The following is a 17945-nucleotide window of genomic DNA, read 5'->3' as shown; positions in this document are numbered from 1 at the left end:
AGTGCAAGAGCTAGAGGGGAGGGAAGGAGAAAGGGTGCTACAAGGAGAGGACTCTGCTCATTGCATGTCACTGAGCTGAGTCCCAGCATGGCCCCACAGACTTCCTGCCTGCTAGGGTTTGCCCAGTGTGGGTGTGAATACTCCCTTCCTGCCTGAGCTGCAGCAGGGAGCATGGGGAGGGCCCCCAACCCCAGATTGAAGTGCACTGTACCTGGCGATATTTCTCTTCCCCACGTATCTGAAGTGAAATAAACACACTCTAGAAAGAAAGAAAGAAAGAAAAATGTTACAGATTCAGGAACAATCAGAACATTTAAAGTCTTCCTGATCCTTGTCAGTGGACGCACTCTTCCACACGTGAGAGTTTGGGGTCTATATTCATGTACTGCGAGACCTCAGACCCTTGCTTCTGAACTCCCTGGTGCACCGCTGACTCCCCAGCTATCTGCTGCTGTGCCACCTCCTCGCACCCTGGCCAGACCTTCTAGTGCTCTGCAGGGCTCTGTGCATCCTGAGAAGCAGCTGCACTCACTTCTTCCTCGCTGCCAGCACAGAGGCGTAGGGTTTGAACTGCAGCCTTGTGATACTCACTCCAGAAGCACAAGGACGTTGATCAGTTCTTGGGGTGAGAATTTGTTCCAGTAGGCTAAAAGTGTATCTGAGAGAGAGAAAGAAACACATCGAGATTCTTTTCTTTTAACAGAAAAGGGACCTCATAGACCCAAGCAGCCCATGACTGCTTCTTGTCTTTCTGGCTGCCCTCTGGTACACCCCATAAGGAGCAAAAGGCACTAACCTTCAGAGATCATCTTCACAATGTAGAGGTAGCACATCAGGAGTGTGCGGATCTCAAACTGGTCCAGGCGGCTGCAGTGGGACACGCTGCTCCTCGTGGAGCTTCTGCGGATCTAATGGGACAGGAAGGTCACGTGGAGGCCCCGTGGCCACGGGCATCTGGGCTGTGCCTGAGCACAGACACAACCAATCTGGCATGTGCCAGATGCACCAGCGCTCCTCCTGTCCTCAACAGCATGTCATAGGAGATGCCTTGGACACATCCCATCTAAAGATGGGCAGTCTGGAAATCCAGCCAAAGCTTTCTTTGCCCAGAAAACAAACATCTGGGTAGAGAAGGATGCCTTATCCAGCAAAGTGCATGACAGCCTTGCTATTGCTCCAGCTCACTACAGCATCTGAGCTCTGTGAGATTTCCGAAGTCAGCTTTTGCCAAACAAAAGTCATTTGTTTTCATGGTTTAAAGCAAGAATCTTTTTGTTAAATATGTACACATCAAACCAAAATGTCAGTAACTAAAGAAACAGGAACTTCCCTCTTCAGAACCATTTTGTTTTTTCCTCCTGAGTTTTGGGAGTGTCTTTTGCTTTTTCCCCCTCCTCTTTCATGAGTTAGGCAAACACAAGTGAAAGCCTTCTGTTGTCAGTGTTTGAGGGAAAGGAAGGCTTGGGCACTCTGCGATGGGAAAGAGGGGACTTTGAAAGTTGTACCACGTCATTTGGCATTCTCTGTGCTTGCCCTAGTCATATCCTCTGGCAAACGGATACAATTAAGCTCTAAGGAGGACGCTTCTCTTAAAGCTGTGCCTCACATGTTTGGAAACGGACCCACAGATTGTATGTGTTGTTTATTCTGGGGCAGGCTATGGACGTGATTCATAAGAACACAGAGTTAAACATTCAGATTAGGGCTGGAGATACAGTGCTATGGCGAGAACTGTGCTGCTGACCATGCCAAACTGTCCAGACAGCGTACACTCCAACAGAACCGCAATAAACAATGTCTGCTCCCACACAGAGCCTTAAAGCTGTGCTCCTTCACGCTGCATTGCTCTTACAGGGCTTCGAGGAAGTGATATGCATTGACAGAGAAGTTATTTTCTACTACTCTGAAAAATATACCTTCAAGGACACGGATGAGCGTGCCTGGCTGTGGGGATAAGGTGAGCTGAAAGCCAAACGCTTCCTGCAAACCCAGCCAGGTGTTGCTGCCAGCAGGGTGGAAGCACATGCTCTGAGCTCTGCTGAATGTGAGCAGTGTGATGCTCAGGCGATTGGCTTTGCTTGGTTCTGCAGCCTTGTGATTCTTGCCGGGGGAGCCCCACCTCTCCTGAGCGTGTCAGGACACAGCCAGCAGGAGCCCAGATAAGCATTGCTTTGCCTTGCTCGTTGGAAGGGCCAATATTTGTAAAGCTGCATCAAGGATCTGTGCCAACCCAACACATCTGGAGAGCACCTGAAGGCAAACCAGGAGCTGGTCTGCACAAATACTGATTTCCATGCGTGCAATCTGCCAACAAGGAGAGCACACACCATCTGGATACTGCGGGCAGACCTCTGTGTGGTGTCACCTTCTGCAAGTTTATGACTGTGAGTATTACCCTGTGCTGATTTTCCTACCAGTATCTCATCTCTCACATCAGCAGCCACCAGGTCTCATATCATGGTGCTTTGCCTCCCAGCTGTGTTGAAACCAGTTCCTAGCACCGCTCAGTGTGTGCTGACCGGGCTCAGCTCTATCCCAGCACAAGGAACACATCTGTGTGAGGTTACGTGCACTGTGGAAGCAGAGAATTTCCTCGTGGATTTTGTAATTCATAAATAATTTGCCAACGCTTACATTTTTGTCTCAGAGGCTTTTGAAGAGGGAAAGCATACCAGATCAGTAAGTCTAACTTCTGCTACTATTAATCTGTTTGTTTCCAAACAGAGGTATTTCATAGAATCATACAATGAATCATAGAATGGCATCAGTTAAAAAGTAACACAATGATCATCTGGTTCCAACTCCCTGTTATGTGCAGGGCCATGAACAACCACATCCAGCCTGGCCTGGCCTTGAATGCCTGCAGGGATGGGGCATCCACAGCCTTCTTGGGCAACCTGTTCCAGTGCGTCACCACCCTCTGGGTGGAAAACTTCCTCCTAAGATCCAACCTAAACCTCCCCTGTCTCAGTTTAAAACCATTCCCCCTTGTCCTATCACTGTCCACCCTTGTAAACAGATGTTTCCACTCCTGTTTATATGCTCCTTTCAAATACTGGAAGGCCACAGCGAGGTCTCCCTGGTATTTACAAGCTCTTTCTTTTATTGTTGCCAATCGTTTTCTGTCCCCCTTATCTAACACAGCCTGTGCACAGCCCACAGGCAGGTGCAGTGAGCGCTGTCCTTTCTAACCCCGGATACGTTACATTTTCACTCTGATCCGGGGAACCAGTTGTGCCCTCTGAGTTCAGGGATCCTTTTGAGTCCTCTCGTTTCATCCCATGGCCATTTGGAAGTGCTGCTGAAAAAAAAAAGCACAGACCCCAAGTGATGCAGTTTGCACCCACACTCAACACATCACATTGCCAAGGACTGGTGGTAGTTGCATTGAAAATAAAAGCAAAAGTAGAATTTTAGAAGACTTAATTTACCTGAATCCTTGTCCGCAATCAGGCTGGATCTGTTTGAGGGGGATGCGAAATTGCAGATGAATTCATCCCTGGATGCCTGCAAAGTAATACGAGGTTTTTGTGACCAACAGAAGATAACACCTGTTCTTTTATAGAAGAGAATAATGGAATAAGAAGGAAAATTGGAACAGTTTTTAAAACGCAGGTGATAATTCCTCACATCCTTAATAAGGAAACGAACACCCTTGGGAGTAGCACATCAAGGCATATTAAAGGAAGTGATGGCAGCTTGTTCCCTTTCAGTTGTCATCACTTGAATTGATGTTATTTTTATTCAGACTTTTTTTTTTTGTTTGTTTTACTCCTGTTGCTGCTTTGCCCCAAACAAACAGGGAAGCCTCATCTGCAAGCCTGAGCCCATCTAGGAGGCAGATGGGAGCTGAGTTCTGTTCCAGCTCATCACACTTGGAGGGACTTACCTCTCTGCACAGCAAGTTGTGTGCCATAGCAATATATACACAATAGCAAAGAAAACAGTGATGCAGCAGATAGAGAACTGACACAGGAAAAAGGTCAAATGAAATAAACAAGCACATTACTGGATGGGGGGGAAAAAAAGAAGCCCACTTGGGTTGCTGGGCTGTACTCACAGGGCTGGAGGCAGCTGTGCAGGAGATGAGCACGTCACGGCCGGCCACACGCTGGATGTTTTCCAGCAGCAGCCCCAGCAGTGGCAGGTAAAGCTGGACTATTTTGGCTTGCTGGTTCTACAAAAGGGGGGAGGAACAGAGGTAAGAGCTCAGGGATTCCACAAAGTGAAAAAAGGAAACTCTTCAGCCAAAGTGTGCATGTGCCACCAGTGGGTATTACCCTTCTGGCAATGAGCTCTGGGAAATGAGGGCTTCTGGGGGCTGAATGACATTCCCAGTTGTACAGGAAGCATGACAAACAAATCATAGAATCATAGAATGAATCATAGAATGGCTTAGGTTGGTTGGGACCTTAAATACCATCTAGTTTCAACCCTCCTGGCATGGGTTGGTTGCCACTCACCAAAACAGGCACCAGCTCAGGATGCTCAGAGCCCTATCCATGGCCTTGGGCACCTCTAGGGATGGGGCACCTACAGCTCTGGGCACTGCCAGGGCCTCACCACCCTCTGAGTGAAAAATTTCCTCCTAACATCTAACCTAAATGTTCCCTCTTTTAGTTTAAAACCATTCCCCCTTGTCCTGTCACTATCAGACCATGTAAAGAGTCAGTTCCCCTCTGCTCATAAGCCCCTTTCAGTGCTGGAAGACCGCAGTGAGGTCTCTGTGGATTCTCTCCCAGGCTAAGCAAGCCCAGCCCCTTCAGCCTTTCTCCAGAGGAGAGATGCTGCAGCCCTCTGAGCATCATCATGACTCCCTCTGGACCCGCTCCAACAGCTCCATGCCATCCTTGTGCTGAGGGCCCCAGGCCTGGACACACAGAAATACAGAAATACAGAATGACCCGGGTTGGAAGGGACCTCAAGGATCATGTAGTTCCAACCTCCCTGCCTAGGAGGGCCACCAAACATACAGGATTCCACACAATCCCGGATTTCCTAACTCTTTAACTGGCACTTCACAGCTCCATTTTGAAGTGCAACACCCAGCAGTAATGAAATAAAAACATTTGCTTCTTGAGAGGTGCTGAATATTGCTTCCAGTTGGGAATTCTCCACAGCAAACACTTCTAGTTAAAACAGTTTGGAGGAAGGGATTAACTTGAATTAACTGATGCAGATTGCTTATAAAGCTTTGAAATGATCAAAAGCAGTCTGTTTGGCCTTTTCTATATGCAAGGCTCCTTGCTGCAGAGAGAAACAAGACCACCTTCCACTCAGCCCTTCCAGTTATGCTGCTGAAGGTGCAGAGAAGGAAGAAGAGAGGAGCTGGCTCCAGTCCATGCAGAGGGGCAGGAATCCCTCGTGCATTTGAGTCGTGCCTCCCACCTTTTGTGTCCTGGATGCTATCCATATTCCAAGGTAAAACACTGAATGCAGTAAATGAGGAGCAATTTTAAGAGCTAAACTCTAAACAGAGGCATGTTTACAACCTACAGCAAGGACACATAAGTGTCTGTGCTGGTAGCTCAGCACTTTCAAGGACATATGTTTCAGCAGGGATCAGTATCAAGAAAGAAAACAAGCCCATCTCCAAGCTCTCAGCAATACCACAGGCTGAGCCTCTGACCAAAGGAAGCTGAAAACTCCCCAGCGGAAATCCAGCATCTCGTGAGAATCCACAGATCCTCTCTTCTGGCTCACTAATTGGCAAAACATGCGGCTGACTTGTAACAGAGATCAGCCCTGCTTCCTAATTATAGTACTTTAATGCAGGATATTAATTTAAGTCCAAGTCCAGAAGACCATTGACGTTGCTTAACTTTGAACAGCCTCTTGGCTAAGGGCACTTTCTGGTCCTTTAATGGCTCAGGGCTTTATTATGTAAATACTCAGCATGGATAAGAGCTCTGCAGTTATCACACCACATTATTTGTATTCCTGACCATTTCTCAGAGCTATTCCTGTAATGCCTTAACTGTAACTTAAAACAGCTCCCTGAACAGTAATGAGAGCACCCTCAGTGCACCATACAAAATCTAAAACTGACAATTTTTCCATAACATTTGAGACCTTTTACATTTAAAAGCCAAGAAAATATGCCTGACCTTGTGCTGGTATCTGTTGTCGAAGGCATGCTTTATCAAGAGATTTTTTAAGACCGTGATGGCCATATATCTGATATCATAGTTGTCCTGCAAGGCAACAGAGGTTTCTCTGAGAAGCATCCCCACCAGGAAATGATGCCTGCAATACTCATCAGTTAAACTGTATTCAAGATTTACATCTGAAAGAAACAGCAAAGCAATGGTTAAGGGAACTGTTCCAAAGATCTGTTTAGGCTGAGACAGAACGGTCAAGTAAGTCACAACAGTTCATGGGTACAGTCCATCTCACTCTATTCTACAGTGCAGTGATCTTTCAATGAAGCCTGAACTGATGACAGCTTTCTCAACCACTAAGTAATATGAAAGAATGTGTTATCTCCCAGTTCAGGCGAGGCATTAATTCCAGCCCTCACCATCTCAGCAGCAGCTAAAGGAAGGATTTGTGCAGCGCAATGCTTTGCAAAGCTCAGTGCTCTGAGGACCAGTTGTAAAGTCAGAGATGGATGAAACAGGGAAAGGCAGCACAGCTACAAGAACCCCGTGCTAGCACCAGGGTCAGAGTGCAGAGCAGAGGCAAACACTGCTTAAGTGAGGGATGCAAACAAGGACGAGGTGCCAAGTGACCTCCAGTAGTTTACACAGCCCCACTGTAGGACTCGGGAAGCAGGGCAGGGTTCCAGAGAGCTGTGTGCCAGGAGCTGTGAGGCTCCGTTAGCTCCCTGCCAGCAAACTCTGAGCACAGCTCCACGGAGAAAGGCAGCTCAGTACCAAACCATCCTGATGATCTGACTCGCACTCTGCATCTCACATGGATTCAGGCTGTATCTATGCTGTGATCAAAGGGGTGGCTGCAACACGTTAAGGCATCAGTGTCACTGACTTGCTCGGATAATGCAGCGGAAAAGCGACAGAGACACAGATTTCAGTGTGGGTTGCATGTGCACTCAGGCTGCTACGGATGACCTTGCCCTGACACCATTATCTCTTTCAGGCAGCCCATCTGCCTAATCAGAGCCGCAGCAGGCACTGTTTGACTGTTGCATTACAGCACTGAGCCTCCCAGAGGGATAACCTCAAAGCTGTGTGTTCCTCCCCCAGACGGCACAAACCCCGTGTGCTCAGCTCTGATGTGTTTTTGAAAAGCCCACAGGTGTGAAAGCTTTCCTGTGGTGCACACACAGCTTTGGAAGTCCCGGCCCAAAGGCTCCAACAGCACTGTTCCACACAAAAAATACTTTCAGATTGTTGGCTGATTCATAAATTGCCCTTACTGGCTTGTGAAAATCTGATTCAGAGGAAAGAGAAAGCAATTTGGAGTATTATCTAGCTTTCATTGTTAGTCATGTTAGCAAATGCCCAAGTGTCACACATCATGGTTACTTCATTAGCTGGATACAAGCTGACTGACTGGAGACTGAATATTTAATTTAATTGGACATTAGAGGACTCAGTGATCCAAATCGGACCGACCTACTGGAGTGATCTGCTCCACAGCACATGAAAAAATATCTAATTTGCAAGTAAAAAGAAAAGGAACAAATATAAAGACAGCAAAAGTAAGCAGGAGTAAGTAAAGTTTCTCCAGGCATGGAGAAATTGGACAGTGTGTCATGTTTTAATGCTTTTTTTCCCAAGGCACTTGCTTAACTTCCAACTCCTGGCAATCTCATGGGTTCTTTGCTACCACCACAAGGGCACAAATACCTGAGGATATTTGAAAAACAAAACCTTGACTGGCAGGTCCTGGTCACAGTAATACTGAGGAGGAAAGCTGAGCTGCTCCTACAGTTTTCAGTTTCACCACTGCAAACACAAAGGTGAATGTTAACCAAAGAAGAGCACCCTTGTGTTAACATGCTGCTAACAAGCAGAGGGGAGGCACCATGGCTGTGTGCTTTTCTCTATCTCAGCCATTTCTAGCAGTGCACTTTGTTAAACTACGCCAGTCAAGTAGCCAGACTGATGTAAGAGATCAGCAGCCGGCCCAGAGGAAGCTCAGAGCAATCAGACACACCAGAATTAAGGAAACTCAAGAGCTATTGCTGCTTCTGTTACCTGGGTGCAAAGGGAACCACTCCATGGTCTGCATGGCTGCACATGGAGGCACACCCAGACATTTCCTCACCTCCACCAAAATAAATCCACTGGGCTTTCACATGGGGAATTCCAAACTTCACTTTCCTCTCTGGTACTTGGCCAGGCTACTTGCACCCAGAGCTGGCAATCTGCATTCTAATTATCTAGCACAGGTGAGAAACCAGGACCCAGAGAGCATAAAGGTCTGTCTATATAAACCAAAGGAGGCTGTTAAGGTGTGTCCTGCACTCAGCACGGTGGTTGCATGGCTGCAGCTATCCACATTTGCACGACACTTCAGTTTAAGCACTTTGCAAACCTCATTTGCCCTGCAGAGAACAACACCAGGAGCGGAGGAGGTGTGGTGTGACAGTGGGAACGGGCTGGGTGTGCACTGTGCCACTGTATAAGCATGGTATGCACTGAGGATTGGCACAGGCTCAAGACTTCTGCTGGCTGCGTTTAGCCCAGGCTTGAGCACAGCCCTACTCCTGCTCAAACTGAAAGCAGAAAGCCACAAAAAGAGCTGAGAGCGGAGCAGTGAATGCAGTCTGTTCTCCTGTACCTCTGTTTGCTGTGACTCTAGCTGATGGGACACCCTTCGGACGCTGGCAGTTGTGGGTACAAAGGATTAGACTTGCACAATCTGTACAGACTGAAATAGGGGCAGTTTCTTTTGGATGTTGTTAATCCTTTGCAAACTTAAATGTAGGAAATACTGTACAGACCAATTGCAGACCATTCTGGAGCTGACTAAGGCAGCACTGCCAGAACAGCATCTTCTCCTGAAATTAATGTCAGTCAGGCTAACCTGGGCATACATTGCCTTGACACTAAACCAAGTTATGCTTGCTCTGAAGCCATCGAGAAAGACACACCATAGCTTTCTAGCCAGTCCCTTGAGAAAAGACATACCTTGAGCTCTCTGCAGCTTGGGTTTGGAAAAGGTCATCGGTAAGTTCAGAGGAATGTAGTGCTCATGATTGCAAATGGTTTGAAGAAATTCAAACTTGTATTCAACCAGCAGCTGAGAAAAAGAAACAAAACTGAGCAAACACAAAATATGTTTTCAGCTTTGCTTATTTGCTTCTAGTTGTGTTTCTTGCACAGATTCAGTGCAACTCTGTGATTAATGGCAAGAATTTCATGGTATGAAATAATCACTGCAGAGCTTTGATTGGTGCAGACACATACAAACTTCCAAGAAATGTATTGCTCACCTTGGGGTCTTTAGGGCTGAATCCAGAAATGTAATCATTGATCAGGTTAAAAACAAACCCTCTGTCCATAAAGGTCAAACAGCGCTGCAGAAGACAAAGCGGAAAGTCACCAGTCATTAAAAGAGAAAGCAATCACCCTAAATCATCTCCATGCCACCACCCCGCCAGCAGCCAGATTTGATCTTCTGGGTTGCTGCTGACTTCCCAAAATCCATTTGCTCCCATTTTTTTCTGAGATTATTTAGATGACCTCACTTAAATTTCCAGCAAACAACAGAAATATGTAAAATGAGAACATGTGTATTTCATCTCAGGTTTTGAACAGCTGCTAGGCAGGACTGAATGCCCTACATAGCATATAGAGAGCCAGAGTCTATCAGAAAGGTAGTGTCTTTTCTAGGGAAGAAAGAAACTCCCTGAAGTTTTTATCACCAAAGAAACGTAAGGGATGAGACAGTAAGGACACATGTGCTTGTGTGCTACTTATTTCTATATATGTGTATAATGCCGATTAAAGCCTGGGAGAATGAAAGAAACTGCCGACCTTCAGGAAGTTGGCCAAGCTAAAATTGGCATTTCGGGATTCTTCGGGGATTTCATTATAGCGTATGGTCACATGTGGGATGATGGCAAGCAGCAGAGAGTGAAGGGCGTGCTGGTAGGAGTCTGGGAACCGCTGGGCCCTGGGCAGCTGAAAGCAAAAGTGTTGGGTAAAAAAGGAGGGTTTGTTTATGGTGGTTCTGTACTGCAGCATTGAACAGATTCATTTTTTACCTTGATTTTGTTTTCCTCCAGTAGATATATTGCCATGGACTTTGCCAGTGCTTCAAAGAAAAACCACGAGTACTGGAACAAACAAAAAATACTATTACTTTTCTCAACAGGATCAAACACGCTACGTGGGGAAAAAGCAGTGTGGGAGGGAGAGTTTGCATTCAGATGGCATTTTGCAAGCGTGGCTGTGCTCAGCAGCCAGCTCAGCGTGGGAAGGCACCTGGAAGCACACTTTGCTACCTGGGGTAGGAACGGCTCCATCCCCTCAGCACCCCCCAGCACCCCTGCAAGGAGCCAGCATTATTTGGGGTCCAGCCATGCCCAGAGGGGCAGCAGCTCAGTTTTACTCCCCTGTCTGGCTTGAAGAAAAGTGGTAAAATAGGCAAAGCCCTTGGTTATGGCTGGCCATGAGACTTAACACAGCGAGCTCCTTGCCAGAATTTGTCTTTTTGTTGTAAGGGGAGAACCTCATGGACACAGATACAAGGAGCTGTTCTGGTAGCTTTGCTCCTGTGGTGGGATTGGATGGATGGAAATGTTTGGCTTTGTAACAGATTCTTTTTTCCTCCCTTCCACCTCAGGCAACCAAACACTACCCGTACTTCACCTTGAGCAGTTTATTGATGGCGAGAAAATCTGCTGATTGCTTCAAGATCGTGGCCATGGAAAGGACCAGGATTTCATGGGTCATCTTTGCCTGCGTCACACTGGGTTTCTCAGCTCGGAAGACATACTGGGAGGCAAGAAGGACAGTGTCAGCAGTGTGTCTGCTCCAGCACGGAGCTGCATGGAGCAGCGAGCCGTGACTGACCTTAATGAAGGAGCGCAAGTAGTGGTCTAGGCCTTCCTCGTGGCACTTGGACACAATGTGCAGAAGAACCCTGGGGAGAAACGTGTTCAGCATGCAACGTGAGGGCAAGTTCCTCCCACACACAAAAGCAGAAACCACGTGTGACCTATTCTGCTCCACCCAAAAGCCTCAACACTGTTTGTTTTCTTTCAGCCAGTATTTGCAGGCCAGGGTCCCTCACAGCTCCTGTGGCTGCACCATCCTTGCCATAGCTCAGCCTCCTCACTGAGCACTCAAAGCCTCTTCTCTTGGTGTCACCCAGCCCTGCTGCCTTCAGTGCTCAGTGCTCCCTGCACAAGGAGGTGAAGTGGAGGATTCCCTGCGGGGGACACATCCTATTCTTCATGCATGCCAGCATGAAAGCCTGCAGCTACTTACACCCATATTGCAGTGAGCATTGGGCGCCTGAACAACACTGAGGGGTTAGGTAAGTCAAAAACAAAAACAATGCAGTTCATCTGCTCTCAGCCAGTTCTCTTTGGCTGGTGTTGCCCAACAGTGGCTGCATCTCCAGAGTAGCTACAAGGAGAACAAACTCAATTTTGCCTAATGCACATGCTGCAGATTCATCCACACTCTGTGCTTCATGGCACACTGAGTTTCTCCTCATCGTGAGCCCCGTCCTAATAATGGTATGAATGACTATTACAGCTGCAGCATTACATCAAATAAATAATAATAAACACGATGCAAATAAACAAAACAAAACAAAACAAAACAACCACAAAATCTTTGCAGAGAAGGGGGAAAAAATCTCTATGGTTGTTATATACTGAATCCCCAAACTCTACACTGTTGCTAAACTCCCAAATTTACTATTTCTGAAAGCTCTTTTTTTACTGAACTAGCATATATATCTTCTCTTGCCCCTAGTTACACACTCTGGATTATTTTCAAGCTGTTGTCTGACAGTTCACTGGGGACACACAGCCCCTGGAGAACATGCCAGCCCTCTGGAAGCACTCCAGGTAGCTGACGAAGGCAGCAAGAGCCTGGTTTCCCAAGCCAATATCAGAGATTTACATTCCAGTCCAAGTCAGAGAGAACAACAAACTGTTGCACACTGTCACAGACCCCGCGGGCCAAACCACAGCGAGTTTACAAGCCGTTTATCAGATACGGCGGCATTTGAAATTCCACTCTGAAATCCCAGATAGGAAAACAGTTGTCATTAATAGAGAGCTAATGACAAATGGGAAAGGATCAAGCCAGAAAAAATTGGGACACACGGGAACTGATCAGCCAGGAGGTGTCCTCTGTCCTTAGCAGAGTGGGAGTGTGTTCCTCGCAGGAGGAGCCACCACTGCCCATGCTACAGGACTGCGACTACAAAGTGTCCTACATCCCCGGGGACCCAGGGCTCAGCCTCTGACCTTTGGATTCACTGGAGGGAAATGCTTTTAGCTGCACATGACCTGGAGTTGGAGCAAAACCTCCACAGTGCGGCATCCAGCATCCCCCTCTGCACTGCAGTATGGAGGAAGTGCCAGAGGAGGAAATTGTATGTGTTTAATGCACCACCAGTTTACAGGCACAGGGACCACGAGTAGAACAGAAAGGTGCTCTGGCAGTTCAAGTTCCACTTGGAGGATCAGCAGGGCACAAGGCAGCACTGCCCTCTGGGGGCTGCAGGCACTGCTGAGCAACACTGCACAACACCAACAGCAAACCCTGCTGGAGGAAGGCCTGAAACCTCTGCAATGTAGGCTCTGAGCCACAAATAAATAAATCCATTAATCCAACCCCTGCTCCCAGGTGTGTGCCCTCACCTCCTCGTTGTCCCCACCACTCCTTCTCAGCAGTTTATTTAAGATCACACGTTTCCCCCAGGCAGCTCCCAGACCCTACTCTGCCCTGTGCCACCTGGATGTGCCATGCGAGTGCTTTGGTGCACAACCACACCAACAAGCAGCAGTGGACAGCCAGCACTGCCACTTAACACCTTGTACTGGGAAACCACCCCGCACTGCACTGTAATTTGTGGCTTTGCATTTGTAACCAAAGACAGATGGTTTACCAGACACTCACATGGTGCAGTTGACAGCTACTTCATCTTCCTGGGTCACATTTGTAAGGACTCTAAATAGTTGCATAAGAATTACAGGTAGAAACTGAATCATTACTTGGATCTCCATGGCGTGCAAACACTAAAACAAATGTTCAAAACACAGACACTTTTAGTTCAACAATTTGCAGATGTCAAATATTTATAGTCCACAGACATTTCTGGGGCAGTACAACAGGCATTAGAAAATGCTTTTGGGTGTGGGTGTCAGCCTGCCAGAGGACGGGGGGACTTGGACCCTGAGCAGTGCTCACTGCCTGCTTCCAACTGATGGATCCCAGCTGCTTCCCCTCAGGGAGCAGCATGAATCACTCCTGGCAGGTATTAATCTTCCTCTCAGATGTGCCAAGGCAGCTGTGACTTAATTGGAGGTCACATGCTATAAGCTGACCCCAGTAACCCGGAACTTAAGGCTGAAGTTTTGCTGCTGACTCTTCTTGCCATTCATCCAAATGGATGAAGTCCCATTTTCCCAAATACCTTCGCAAAGATCTGATGCCTTATAGCTTGCAGTGAGACCTTTCTCTAGAGGGCACAGCTTGCTATGAGAAGTTAAGTGATCTGGTGAAGGTCAGGATCATCTGGCGCATGCACCATTCACCCATCACATAGACCTCTTTTGCCTGAGTATTACAACATGAGTCCAGGAAAGATTATGTCCTTTAATTTTCAGTTTTTAAACTGCAAATCTAAATCTTAAATCTGTATGTAAATATTTAAATTACTGAAATTACTGATGTCACAGAAGGAAGAAGCTCCCACTTGTGGTCAGTATGGAAATGTCTCCCTGTCTGCAGACTGCAGTGAGGGCAAAGCAACTGCTCTTTTAGTGCTTGGCTTCCAAACCTGCCTATTTTTGCTTAGGTTATTTGTACACTATGTGAAACACACCCAGTAACTCTGTGATGATAAATCTCCACCAGTGGAACAATCTCAAACACAGGCAGCTATGGAATGAAGCAAGGATGCTGAAGAACTAAGGAACACAACCCCTTCAAAAGCCTTGCTGGGTGACCTTACTCACGCTGCAGTGAGTGCTGAAAAGCTGGGTCTGGGGTTACAGCCCATCATCTATGGTCAAACTTCACCAAGCTACAATCTCATTGATCTTTTTCAGCCTGAAAAAAGTCCTGATTTGAATGGATTTATTCCTAAAAGAGAGGAGTTGTGCTATAGCTCGAGAAGTTTCAATCAGATGTAGCGGGGGGGGGGGGGGAGGACACGGACATACAGGTTTGTTGGGATGAGGCTGTGCTGTCAGCAGGGTGATGCTGACTTGTTTCATCTCCTGGGAAAGACAGCAGGAAGCACACAGACAGCAGAAGGTCATGTCAGTAAGCAAAGGTAAGGATATTGCACAACCGATCCTAGCATGTTCCTACAGTACAGGGCTCTGGGTATTCACTGATGATGCAGAAAAACATAATCAAAGCCCACAGACAGGCATTGTTCACCTTCAGGTATTTAACAAGCTCTCCAGGGACTTCCTTCACACCTGCCTGAACCAGCTGGCAGTACTGGAAGAATTTGTGCAAGTGCATGTCCTGGAAGAGATGAAAAGCAAGTTCAGTGCAGCAGCCTCAGTCTTTGTCAGTCCCTGCTTTCTAGCTTACACCTGAAACTCCACTGATAGACCCACAGCAGCAAGCTAGGACTATGTATAGCAAGCTCCCTGTCATTATCACTGACACTCTTGGTCCTCAGCTGACACTCCCCCCAGGACTACAGCACTGCTGCAACTCTTCACGATTGCCATTGCTTCTCCATTCTTTTTCCTCCTCCTCCCAGGCTAAAATTAATTTATTTTGATTTATTTTGAAGGGGAGATAACACGCTGTACAACATCAGTAAGATCTTAAATCAGGTTTAGATTATACTGAAAACAAGTTGAACATAAATACAGCTGATCACATCCAGCACAGGACAACAAGCTCTGTCAAGGGCATTTCCCTATGAGCAGTGCAGACAGGCGGTGCCCTGGAGCTTCTGCTGGGAATCTTTGCTGCACGTCATGTGAAGCTTAGGGAAGTCCATCACCACTGTAAGTCAGCAGAACACTTTAGGACTAGGTTAAACAGCCTAAAGTGGTTTCAGAGGGAAATGAGGAATCTGGTTTTCTTGTGAAAAGTGCCTGCTGTAGTCAGAACACTACTTTTTTTGTATACCAATGAAGAGTCTGATGTTTGGAGGAAGTCTTTCATTTCCACCAGTTCTTTTCCTTTCCATGACATTGAAGCAGCTCATTTACTCAAATATTTCACTTGTCCTGCTAGTTACAGAGCCACTGGCCAAGATAACACCAGCACCTCCCAGTGCTCATTCACTCACACAGCTGTCTCATCAAACCCAGACAAAGCAGCAAACTCTAGCAATGAATCCCAGACTTGCTTTTAGAGAATAATCACAGCACTGCTCTGCAAACAGCAGAGAAGCAGCAGAGATACAGCAAATGCTTCCTCTGCATTTGTGTTAGTAATCAACAAGGATGACATGCTCAGCCTACCTGGGTGTAAATGGTCGAGTCCAAATGGATTCTGATTTTAAAGAGTGGCTTTGCTCCATCCACCCACTTTGCATCTGTGCTGGACTGCTGTGAACAGACAACATTCAGGCACTTGGCTTCAGATTGTGGGAAGAAGGTAGCTGTGTGCAGGCAGACAGTGGTTCTAAAGGTAAGCTTGGGTGGAGGGATGGGGACCCCTGGTGTGCAGCCACAGCTGGGCAGAGTTGTCCACATGAGAACACACTCACAGAACACCCGTCCACTCTCCTGCTGTGCACCATGTGCAACAGCCCAGTCCAACCTATCACAAAACCCACCAGTTTTGAGGGCTACACTGATGTGATGATCTTTCCAGCCATGCACAAGCCCAGAACATACAGGGGCAGCAAAAGCTCAGCTTTCCTCTTCCCTTTATGTTTAAGCCCATTTTAAATGTCTTCCCTACCCTTCGTGACTCTGTGTCCCCGAGACTCAGGTAGCCAGGTGGAAGGTTGGATGAAACAGGCAAATGACGTTCCAGGGTGACAATCCGTCCATCCTTCAGCAACGGGACCCAAGCGTATCCCACTGCAGACACAACCAATGGACTGAGTTAGCAGAGACACGGTGATATATGGTTAGCTCAAGTTCAAAAAGAGCAGTGTCTCACCCGACAAAAATCCAACTCACAGTTGTGCAAGTGGCTCCTACCAGGCCAGGACTGATCACATCAGCCTTGCTAAAACATATTTTACCTGCTGACTCAGTGAATAAAATTCAGCACAACGGAGATCAGGAATGGGTTTGAGGAGAAGAAATGATGTGTAAGCCTTGAGCAAAGTGGCAAAGGTCCTTTAGTTGCCCTACAACCAGCTGGAAGGAGTCCTAACAAGGAGGACTTCAGTCTTCTATGCATGCTCAGGGTTGGCAGGAGCGGCCCCTGAGGCCCTGATCTTGTGCCAAGTGCTTGCTACTGACTTGACTGACAATTGCCCTATTCATGCATGAATGTTTGGTACCAGCAGCAAAACTTGTGCTTCACTGTACACAGCTGAAACCCACAGTTTGTCTTAGGATGCTCCCATAAAAGAAAACATAGATAGATAAGTATTGTAGTCAAATATTACGCTCCAGCTGAAGTAATGTAAGCAGTGAACATACCTTGAGTTTCAACGGTGTCCTGTTTTTTCGATGTTGCCTTTGTATTAATTTCACAGCTGACATGATAGAAGGTGAAAAGCAAATGATGCTTTTGATGGAGGTGAATTGGAAGCTCAATTTTAATCTAAAATGATATCATGATAGGGTAAGGCTGTATTTTTAATCATGGAATAATACTTTAAGTACTATTTTATTTCACAAATGTTACATTTTATGCAGTTACACAAGAAAGACTCCTGCCATCTTAGATAACTCCCAACTAACATTTTCAGCACATTTGCACATTACTTATTAATGGTGGTGTGTGATTGGAGTGCACAAAGCGTGACAGTAAAGACAGCAGAAAACAGACTGGCATTAAACATTGATAAAATCTCTGGCTCTGCTGGGTTCTTCTACTGAAGGGCAAAGAGATGATGTTTGTTTTTTAACCTGTATTTCCCCCATCCCTGGAAACAGATATAATCCTGAAAAGCTACTTGGCTCTGTAGCACCCAGGAAGGTTTTATTTCCCACCATTTTGCTTTACCTCGTCATAGAACTCCGGGCTCTGGTTGTGATGCAGCACAGCTGCATATGCATTGGATGTCAGGAGCTGGCCTCCAGGCTTGCCATAGATACACTGGAAATACAAACAAGAAGCTTTATTCAGTGTTGCTGCCACCCTGAATTAGAAGACTGAATGGAAACAGTGAGCATGGAAACTCTGTTTTCTTATTGTTCTGCTCAGCCTGGTTGGCATATGGTACAGAACTGCAAACAAATGTCAGCCCCAGGTCACTAGAAATAAAAGGTACCCACCTTTAATGGCCTGGCATCAGCTTCATCTGAATCCCTGAACTCAATGCAGACAGCAATGTTCCTCGCCTGAATTAGGAGAAAAGAGGAGGATGAGCCACATCCACAGGTCAGCAGCATCACTCCAGAGCCCACCGAGTCACTCACCTTTGCAAACACCTTCTGGTTCTCATACTTCAAATGCAAAGGGTACACATACAGGTGGTTTTTGTAGACAGTGAAGGGATAACAGTATTTTGCAACTTCTGGGACGAGCTCCTCCACTTCAACAGCAATGTTCTCACAGCTCTTCTCAAAAGGCTTTATAGGAATATAAGAAGCTGTCACACAGTCTGAAAGAGAAGGAAAGGATGAGCACATGCTCCATGGGAAGCACAGCTCACGTGTCCTGAAATTTGCAGGTCTGAAACTG

General features: G+C 46.7%; 1 protein-coding gene across 4 annotated transcripts in view; it reads right to left on the bottom strand.

Annotated features, from left to right (window-relative positions):
* DOCK11 (dedicator of cytokinesis 11) overlaps positions 1-17945 on the bottom strand; it is a 67039-nt gene that overhangs the window by 21786 nt on the left and 27308 nt on the right. For 2 of the 4 annotated variants that reach the window (XM_015860404.2, XM_015860400.2), the window contains exons 17-37: positions 17681-17865; positions 17537-17602; positions 17265-17357; positions 16736-16859; positions 16041-16162; positions 15596-15682; positions 14547-14636; positions 13056-13174; positions 10989-11058; positions 10785-10910; positions 10178-10249; positions 9948-10094; positions 9404-9487; positions 9099-9210; positions 6108-6286; positions 4061-4177; positions 3432-3507; positions 3207-3301; positions 797-908; positions 592-658; positions 212-259 (exon numbers count right to left, since the gene is read on the bottom strand). In XM_015860404.2, the coding sequence (XP_015715890.1) occupies positions 212-259; positions 592-658; positions 797-908; positions 3207-3301; positions 3432-3507; positions 4061-4177; positions 6108-6286; positions 9099-9210; positions 9404-9487; positions 9948-10094; positions 10178-10249; positions 10785-10910; positions 10989-11058; positions 13056-13174; positions 14547-14636; positions 15596-15682; positions 16041-16162; positions 16736-16859; positions 17265-17357; positions 17537-17602; positions 17681-17865 (2191 nt within the window). The remainder of the gene's footprint in view (positions 1-211; positions 260-591; positions 659-796; positions 909-3206; positions 3302-3431; positions 3508-4060; positions 4178-6107; positions 6287-9098; positions 9211-9403; positions 9488-9947; positions 10095-10177; positions 10250-10784; positions 10911-10988; positions 11059-13055; positions 13175-14546; positions 14637-15595; positions 15683-16040; positions 16163-16735; positions 16860-17264; positions 17358-17536; positions 17603-17680; positions 17866-17945) is intronic. The other 2 variants (XM_015860401.2, XM_015860402.2) reach the window with 2 other exon arrangements.

Source organism: Coturnix japonica, chromosome 4, assembly GCF_001577835.2.
Source record: "Coturnix japonica isolate 7356 chromosome 4, Coturnix japonica 2.1, whole genome shotgun sequence".
Classification (NCBI taxonomy): Eukaryota; Metazoa; Chordata; class Aves; order Galliformes; family Phasianidae; genus Coturnix; species Coturnix japonica.
This window is presented reverse-complemented; position numbering and strand designations above follow the sequence as displayed.